Below are 9,315 nucleotides of genomic sequence, written 5' to 3'. Positions count from 1 at the left end.
TTGTCACTGTCTCATCTCTGGACAGTGTGTAATGTATCTCTTTGCCTTTCTGTCTCTCTAGGTATTAATACGGGGACCATTATCACAATAGCAAAGTCTCTATAAAATTAGGCTTTGATTTTACCTTCTTCTGTACTACTATTACTTTATTAATAATAACTATTATTATATAAAGAGGCATTTGCATGATTTGTATTCAGAGCCCCAGTCATGCCCCAGGACTGCATTGTGCCAGGTGCTGTACAAACACAGAACAAAAAGACAGTGCCTTCCCTAGGGAGCTTACAATCTAAGTGTAAACCAAGAGAAAACAGATGGCTACAGTAAGTACAAGGAAACTATGAAACAATATTGGTCAGCATGACAGGCTGTGGTTTCTGCACAGTAGCAGCCTAACCGTTGTCAAGTTTTTTGTAGTCAGGGCAAAGGAGAGTTTTCAGGATAATAATGAACTGACTTTGTGGCTGTTAATGTCCTTAATGTCACTAATGAGCCCCAGCCCAGAAGCTACCTGTCCTGTGAGATGGAGATCCTTTGGTCAATCACTTTGCTCCCTTTGTTTCTATTTAACTTTGTATCATGATTCCTGTGAATGATGTTGGCGCCTCACTTGGATGTTAACTTTAAGAGGTAATTCTCCAGAACACCAGCAGAGGGAAGCCGTTCTCCACTTTGGGTTTGAAATTGGAAAGGTTTCAGATTGTATGTGTGATAGTCAGAGGTACAGGAGTGCAAGTGTATCCATAGGCACGGGAACTAGGGGTGCAGGGGCTGAAGCACCCCCAGGTTTTGTATGGGGTCCAGGCCACTGGCCCCATGTCCAGGGTCCCAACGCTGCCAGCCCTGCACCTGGGGGTCCGCTGCTGGCCCCTAGCCCAGCCTCAGCCTCCTTACCCCTGTCCATGCTTCCCCCCTCTCCCAGAGCCACAGCCCGGTTCTGGTCCCAGCTTTGGGGAGAGGAGGCACGGACAGGGGCAAGGGGTGTGTGACAAAAAGTTTGGGGACCACTGGCTTTCAGCACCCCCACTGTAAAAAGTGTTCCAGAGCCATTGAGTGTATCCTGCATGTATTCAAAGAGGAGACAAGGAGAGAGACATCTTAAATCTATTTCGATGAGGCAAAAGGACCACAAGTACATGTGACAAAACTGAGCAAAGGGGAAACATTTCTGGAAATATTTTCTAACAGATCTGTTAGATTGTGGAATGGTCTCCCAGGGAAGTGGTGGCCACATCACTCAAGTCCTTTAGAGCAGCACTGGACTCAGCACTAGAGAATACACTCTATAGAACAGGGGTCAGCAACCTTTCAGAAGTGGTGTGCCAAGTCTTCACTTATTCACTTTAACTTAAGGTTTCATGTGCCGGTAATACATTTTAACATTTTTTAGAAGGTCTCTCTCTATAAGTCTATATTATAACACAAAACTATTGTTGTATGTAAAGTAAACAAGGTTTTCAAAATGTTTAAGAAGCTTAATTTAAAATTAAATTAAAATGCTGATCTTACGCCGCCAGCCCACTCAGCCCACTGCCGGCCTGGGGTTCCGTTCATCTAGTTCAGCAGCAGGCTGAGCAGGGCCTACGGGACCCTGGCTGGCAACGGGCCAGCAGCCAGGACCCCAGACCGGGGTGCAGGAGCTCCTGTTTGGTGCTCAGGATGGTGCAGGACATGCAGGGCATAGGGGGGGGGGCTGGGTATGTGTGTGGGGTGCAGGAGTCAGACTGGGGGCTGGAGATGTGTGAGGGGGTGCAGGGCAGAGGGGTGTGTGTGGGGGGGTGCAAGAGTCAGGGCATGGCAGGGCTGGGTATGTGTGGGGGGTGCAGAGGGCTGGGTGTGTGTGGGGGGGTGCTAAGGTCAGAACGGGGGCTGGAGGTGTTTGAGGGGGTGCAGGGCAGAGGGCTGGGGTGCTCGGCTTGTGCTCACAGCGGGGGGCTGGAGGGAACATGCCCCATCCCCACCACTTCTCTGCCTCCTCCCCCAAGCAGCGAGCAGGCTGCGGCTCAGCTCAGCTCCCCCAACCAAAGGCGATCAGCTGATTGGTGGCAGGGAGAGGGGCAGGAAAGCACCATGCTGGGGGAAGAAGCGGGGAGAGAAGAGCTTGGTTGCCGGCATGACCAAGCTTCTACCTCCTGCCCCTGCCGGAGAAATCGGTGGGTGGGGGGCTGAGCGGGGCTAGGACCACGGCAAGCAGCAGCGTGCCATTAAAAAAAAAAAAAAATCGGCTCGTGTGCCATCTTTGGCACACGTGCCGCAGGTTGCCAACCCCTGCTATAGAACAATCTTGTACTGTCGAGAGAGAGGGGCCTGTTCTGTTGCTGCCTGTGTTTTGCCTCCTATTGTGGACCAGTCTTTAGGGCTATCAGTCACCACTTTGCATAAACTACTAAGTCTAATTTTAAAAGACCCATGAACCATTTTGTATGTTTAGAGAAGTCCTGGCCATAGTCCATCCTGAATAAACACAGCCTCCCTAAATTTCCCCCAGCAGGTACAACTGGATCCACTATCCTGCCTCACATCCTGAGCTAGTTTGTAATGCAGAGTATTGCTGTGTTTCACTCAAAGATGGATCACTTCAGTGCTGGGGCAGTGATCCCATTATGCACCATCTATACAGCACTTTAGCAATGAGAGTGCTAGGGAACAGTAAGGTGTTATGAAAAACACTGGCACCAAGAAAGCACTTGCTACAGCTAATATAGCTTTATTTGTACTATGTTGTTTTCAAAGATGAATTAAAGGGGGAGGGAAGGAAAGGTCACCAGGAAACCAGCAGCAGATGGAGGTCTCAGTTGGCAGCAATGGTCTCCTCGATCCAGTCAACATAGTTGCAGACTTTGGTGTAGACTCCAGGGTAACCCTGCATAGCACACCCGATCCCCCAGGACACAATTCCTTGGAGCTCACCACCACACACGACTGGGCCACCAGAATCGCCCTGTGAGGGAAAGGATTTGGGTGTTACAGACACGAGTTAACTCAGGCAGAGGAATCTATTCAGCTAATTGGGAAAGGTTTCAACTAGCTGCAGGTGAAACTTGAAAGCACTAGGTAAGGAGCAGCAGAGTCCATATACTCTGATATGTCTGATGGGCAGGGAATAGGGGATAGCTCAAAAATCCCAGTTTCCTTTGTTGACCATCATGCACCTAACACCCATCAGCAGTGCCTGGAACTACAATGCTAACTGTGGTAAAAAGCCTAATATATCCAAATCTGCTGATCTGAGACTGTATTGAAAGCAAACACCTGCCTCTGTCCTTGTTTTGTCCATCCTGTTCATCCCCACCCCCTATCAGAGACTGAATTACATCTATAACCCAGAGGTTGAAATGCCCTGAAGTTCACAGCTTGATCCCTTGAGCCATCCAGTTCACACCCCCAAACACACCCTCCAAACTCCTGAGCACATTCTTTTCCTCATCACATCTTGTGGTTAATTCTCTGCAGGTTCTCAGAGTTCTGGCTGGAACAGGAGGGACAAGAGCAGCTGATCCCTATCTCTGCAGAACGAGAAAATGAAAGGCAGCTCACCTGGCAGGAGTCTTTGCCACCCTCCAGGAATCCCACGCAGATCATGTTTGTAGTGGTTTGTCCTGGGTAAGCACCACTGCACTCAGCGTCAGTCAGGACTGGAGCATCCAGACATTGGAGAAGCTCGGGGTAGTTAGCTGCCAACAGAGAGGGGAGAACATTAAGATTCATCTTAGAAAGCAGACAGGCCAATTAATAAAAAGACTGGTAGATTTCTGGGCTAGAGAATCCAATAAAGAAGAGGGCAGTAAGAACTACTGTACCATCTGTGAGGAGGACCTCAATGACTAGAATAGAGCAGGGGTTATTTCAGGGAAGGACTGAGGGGCATTGGCAGAGCTGTGTGGGGAGCTCAGGACTGGAATAGCAGGGGGACTGCTAGTAAGGAGAGAGGGTAATTGGCAGAGCTGAGCGTGTGGACCCAAAGATTGCAAGTGCAAAAAGAGCTGCAGGTCAAGACTGAAATGTATCTGGGTCCCATAACTGTAATAAGATAAGTGGGCTGTGTGTCATGGGTGAAGCACATTCATACTCACAGCCACTGCTGAGGGTGTTTCCCCACCCAGAAATCAAACACGTAGTCCCAGCAGCCACACAGGCAGAAGGAAGAGAGATTGCTGTGACACGGGAGTTCAAGGCAGCTGGGGTTGCCAGCTTGATCAGCATAATGTCATTATCCAGGAGCCACGAATTGTATTTGGGGTGGCGGATTACTTTAGCGGAGTTGATGAACTGCTCGTCCCCTTCCAACACATCGATGTTGTATTCCCCGAGCCTCACCTGGATGCGGCTGCAAAAATCAACCAGGCAACATGGAGGACAGTTAACCACAAATAGCATAAGATGTGACCACTAGGTGGCACTACATAGTTCAGTGCACTGTGTAGTGATGACATTCAAATTCTGTCATAGATCATAAGTGAAATAATTGTGACTGGCTTTCATAATAGTCTTCGTACTGAAATCAAAGCAAGGGGCCATCAAGTTTGGTATCCCATCTGCAACAGGGGCACAAGCTAGATGCTTCAGTGTAAGGTCTTAAATCCTCCCAGCGAGCCTAATTGTGTAAGAGCATACCCTGAAGAGGAATTTTGATGCTTGATCCCAAATGGGGAGTGACAGATGTCCAGAAGCAGGAGGACTGATTCTTACTCTGGTTGAATATTTGTTTACATGACACAGTAACAGTGAAATTCACAAGCTCTGTCAGGTCTAATAATAAAAGATAGAGATGGGAATTCCATACCTGTCCAGTAGATCTCCAGCTGTAGCCCAGGGTGAAAAGAATGAAAGGTTCTGAGAACCCATTTGTGGGGTGTGTACAGGAGAGGACCCTTCACTTGTGAAATGCTCTGCAGAATGAATATGCTGGAGAACGCCTGATCTAAACCATCCCCCAGAGTCAGCTCAGGATGGTCCTTACAGCATGGAACCAGCTAAGCTCTCCAGATCCTCCTGAACCCAGGAATTTAGTTTCTTTAGTGTTGTGGTTTAGTTTCTTTAGTGTTGTGGGAGTAGCAATAACATATTACATTGCACTAGCAAACTTTCATCCCAAGGTCAATTACGTCCCTGAAGGTGGATCCAGTTCTGTCCTCAGCCAGTATGAACTACAATGGCAATTGCATCTGGATACTGAAGGGCAGAACTAGGCTCTGTATAGAAAGTTTATATAGGGATCATGTCACCCCTTCCACAGATATATAGCCACCTCTAGGGAAGCATGGGGCAGCTGTCTAGCAGTACCTAGCAGAGTTACTTAACACTTTAGGTCAGGAAATGAAGAAGAATGGATCCAATTGAAAATTCTGGAGGAATTAAAGGAGAACAGAAAGTAATTAACAATTTTGGAAATTGGCCTGGACAGATGGACTTTCAACCCTACTACAGAGAAGAGTGTTGTGGGAACTTTCATGGTGGTCAGAAACACTTCCTGATACCATGCTTGGGCACTGGGATGTCACCCTGCAACATGGATTTTCCTTTATTGCTCTGCTATCCACATACTGGGCAGGTCTGATTAGATCTGACAAGATCTCAGCCAGAGACTGTATGGTCACAGGCGATATGTAATGCATTAACCTTCACTCACGATTTGTAGCAGTGAGCAGCTGACACGACCCATTGGTTGTTGATGAGAGAGCCCCCGCAGAAGTGGTACCCAGAGTTCAGGGACACTTGGTAGGGGACAGAGCAGGTATAGCCCCCCACGATTTTGTCATCATCATCAACAGGGACAGCAACTGAAGGAAATGGGGAAATCAGGTGTTAAAAAAATAACTTGGAACCCAGTGACTTGAAATGCAGCAGCTAATGAGCAGCAAATTATTTAACCATACCCTTAAAAGCTTTGGCTTACAGGAGTCTTCTCCACATCTCTTGAAGCCCTGCCCTCCTTAAATTTTCCATGTTTCATGCTCACCACCCTTGAAGGCATGGGTGGGCAAACGTTTTGGCCCAAGGAACACATCTGGGTGGGGAAATTGTATGCAAGGCCATGAATGTTGGGCTGGGGCAGGGGGTTGCGGTGCAGGAAGGGGTGCAGGGCACAGGTTTAGGCTCCAGCCTGGCACCCCTTACATCAAGCAGCTCTGGGGTGGCAGTGGCACACAGCGGGGCTAAGGCAGGCTCCCTGCCTGCCCTGGCCCCATGCTGCTTCCAGAAGTGGCCAGTATGTCCAGCAGTGGTTCCTGGGGGCAGGGAGGGGCAGGTGGCTATGCCATGCACTGCCCTCACCTGCGGTACCACCCCTGAAGCTCCCATTGACCACGGATCCCCATTCCCAGCCAATGGGAACTGCAGGGGGCAGTGCCTACAGGAGAGGGCTGTGCACGGAGCCCTATGGCCGCCCCCCCGCCCCACAGGGGCTGCGGGGAAATGGTGCCAGCCTCTTCCAGGAGTGGCATGGGGCCAGGGCAGGCAGGCAGCCTGCCTTAGCCCCACTGCGCCACAGGGTTGCCAATCCCACAGGCCAGATTGAAAGGCCTCACTGGCCAGATCCAGCCCACAGGCCATAGTTTACCCTCCCTTGCTTTAAGGCATAAGGCTGTAACAACTATACTGGTTCTGGAAGAAAGCAAGTTTGGTCTCACCAACTCTGTTCCTTCATTGCCAAGTAAAATAATGATGGGGATTTCTCTCAGATCTCAAACCCTGAAAGATCTTAAAGTGTTATATAAAATAAATAGAAAGTTTGTAAAAGTGACAAGATGGCTAATGTAGTATGGTGGGTCCTGCACTTTTCTTGGGAGGGGGCTAAGATGCCACCCCTTGCTCCTGTTCTTGGGGCACTGAGGGCCCTGCTAGTGGCCCACAAACATGGTAAAGGAAGGAAGCAGGGGAGAAGTCTGGGTTTGCTCCTTACTCTGAGCCCCAGCCACTCTCAACCCATGTGGATTCTTACCCTCTTCAGTGGGGTACCTTCAGTCCTTAAATGCTGGGGCAGGGTCTCCCTTACTCTGATTTGCTGATCTTTCAAGTCTTACGGCACACCTCCAAGCTCCAGTCCTCTCTCCTTCTCCCCTAACTGCCTGAAGCAGGGGGGTTTATTAGGTTGCTAACAGGGCCTTAATTGACTACAGGTGCTCCAATTAACATGTAGCAACCCTCCCTAGTCTAGAGGGAACCACACCTTAATTAGCCTAGGGCTTATATACTTCCCCTCGACCACTCTCCCACTGCTCCCGGGCCCTCTTGTATCACAATATATATATTATATATATATAAAAATAAAAGAATTACTTCACCCACCACTAAAGGACTGCCACATCGGGCATGGAACATGATAGCTGTTTAACAGTGAACAGAAACAATACACATCAGTTTAGGGCAAGAAATGAAGAAGAATGTCAAGAACAATTGAAACTGCCACTGGAATTTTTTGTTTCATTGCAAGGAGACAGAAGTACACAAAGAAAAGACAGAGGGAAAGACAGAGAGAGAGAAAGAGAGAAGCAAATGCAGAGAAAAACGGTGTCTCAGAGAGGGAGCAGAAATTTAGAAGTCTGAAGGGGGCAGAAAAAGGGAGAGAAGCAGAAAGGGAGACAGAAGGGACAGACTGAAAGAGAGAGAGAGATAGGGAAACCTAAAGAAAAGGGGAAAGCAGTAGGTTTGTGGTAGAGCACCAATGATCCCTGGAGAGTATCAGAGGATCAGGAGAATTAAACTGCTTTGGAAAACTCACCTGCTGCTCCTAAGCAGGCAAGAATCAGGAGAAACTTCATGGTGTCGCTGTTAGTGAGCACTGTTAGCTGTGACAGGTTTTGCTGAAGAAATCACCCCACTTTATACCTCTCAGAAAATGTTATCTCCCCAACCCAAGGTCCACCAGGTTCTCACTTCCCAGGGTCTTACATCAGTTCAGGCAAATATAGTTACCTTATCGAGCTAAAAAGGTAATAAAGTAACTGCAGGTGCCACAGAGACTGGAACAAGCATTTCCTGAAATTAAAAGAGCAAATGTCCAACTCTATATAGCCCTGCTGATGTGCCTTAATCCTACCTTGCACACCCCTGCTATTCCAGTGCTGGGCTCCCCACACAGCTCTGCCAATGCCCCTCAGTTCTGCCCTGAAGCCCCCTGCTATGCAGTCCTAGGCTCCTGTGATGAATGCGAAAATTGTTGGCAATATTTTTATGGTTCATAGATGTAGCTTGGTTTCCCTGTGAGCTTTGTATTGTCGTACACTGAGTGTAAAGGGAAGCAATGGGTGTTTGAGTCACTTTAGCTGCATGGATGGAGACCAGAGTCATTAACATGAACTACATATGACCTAAAAATGTAAATGGAGGACCTGGAGGAGACAATGGAAGAGCCGGTGACCAGAATTTTAGCATCTAGCAACTGAGAGTCCAAGGCTGGGTGGCCATGTGAACTCAGTGTGGCTTGCAGCAAGAGGACAATAGACAAAGTATGTCAGGAGCTCGGGCTAAGAAGAGGGTTCACAGACAAACAGTGGGAAATTTGGGACAGGCAAAGAGAAAAAGGGCTGGGAGAGAGTGAAGATGGAGCTCAGGAAGAAAAAAGGCATGGCAAAGCCCTGGCTTCCACTGCTATGAACGCGGTCCTAAGCCTGCCTCTCTCATGCTAACATGAAGAGTTTCGGTGCTGTATTCCAGGTGGCTAAAAAGGTTATGTTATTGTCAAAAGAGTGCCTGGTGTTGCTGCAGATACTTACTGAAGAGCATTACACCCTGAAAGAGGGAAAAAGTCTCTCACAGGAGTCTGGCTCAGCTAGACTTGCTACAGAGAGACAGGGTTTGCTGGCATCTGAAGACCCTGTTTCGGAGTCATGGAGGCTATGGGCCTGCCCTTGTGGAACACTGTGGATCCTTGGGATTCAGATCACTAAAGGGGTTACTCCCAGGAGACTGGTTAAAGACCATGGCATAGTGCAGAACCTTTGTATACATTGCAGTTCCCCACACCATTCTGCCAATGACCCTCAGTCCTTCCCTGCAGGACCTCTTGCCATCTGAGCCATGGGGCTTGTAGCAACTTGCCTGGTACTTGGAGGGAGGAGCACAAGTTGTCAGGAAGTCAGTCTGTATGAACATGGCTGGAATGCTAGCTGCAGCATCTCTGTAAATAGTTCTCTTAATAAAGAGCCCATTTAGTTTTACAAGCATTGAGTCCTTTTATGTTTTTGCCCAGCACATGGTATATGAAACAGGGTCCCCCACAACTCCTTTAAAGAATCTGAATTCTGACCTGCAACACCCCCTGTTAAGTTAATTATCACTTGCAGTGTGTTTGGCTATTCCAGTCATATGAACCTG

At 48.4% G+C, this 9,315-nt stretch overlaps 1 protein-coding gene across 3 annotated transcripts; it reads right to left on the bottom strand.

Moving 5' to 3' along the window:
* Positions 1-2,683: 2,683 nt before the first annotated feature.
* On the bottom strand, positions 2,684-7,852 carry LOC101944327 (anionic trypsin-like). Of its 3 annotated transcripts, none has more exons than XM_065584882.1 (5): positions 6,941-7,088; positions 5,630-5,780; positions 4,074-4,327; positions 3,538-3,674; positions 2,684-2,941 (listed from the first exon to the last, which is right to left on the bottom strand). In XM_065584882.1, exons 3-5 carry the CDS (start codon positions 4,201-4,203, stop codon positions 2,792-2,794), a joined length of 417 nt encoding a protein of 138 aa, XP_065440954.1. In that variant the 5' UTR covers positions 4,204-4,327; positions 5,630-5,780; positions 6,941-7,088; the 3' UTR covers positions 2,684-2,791. The 3 variants fall into 3 exon arrangements, with proteins under 3 accessions (XP_065440954.1, XP_065440957.1, XP_005281729.1); XM_065584885.1 differs by having other exon boundaries at positions 6,958-7,048; XM_005281672.4 differs by lacking the exon at positions 6,941-7,088 and adding an exon at positions 7,721-7,852 and having other exon boundaries at positions 2,686-2,941.
* Between the last annotated feature and the right edge of the window lie 1,463 nt (positions 7,853-9,315).

The sequence above is a fragment of the Chrysemys picta genome, chromosome 1 (genome assembly GCF_011386835.1).
Source record: "Chrysemys picta bellii isolate R12L10 chromosome 1, ASM1138683v2, whole genome shotgun sequence".
In the NCBI taxonomy this organism is placed as follows: domain Eukaryota; kingdom Metazoa; phylum Chordata; order Testudines; family Emydidae; genus Chrysemys; species Chrysemys picta.
The sequence above is the reverse complement of the archived record's forward strand: the minus strand, read 5'-3'. Positions and strand labels throughout refer to the sequence as shown.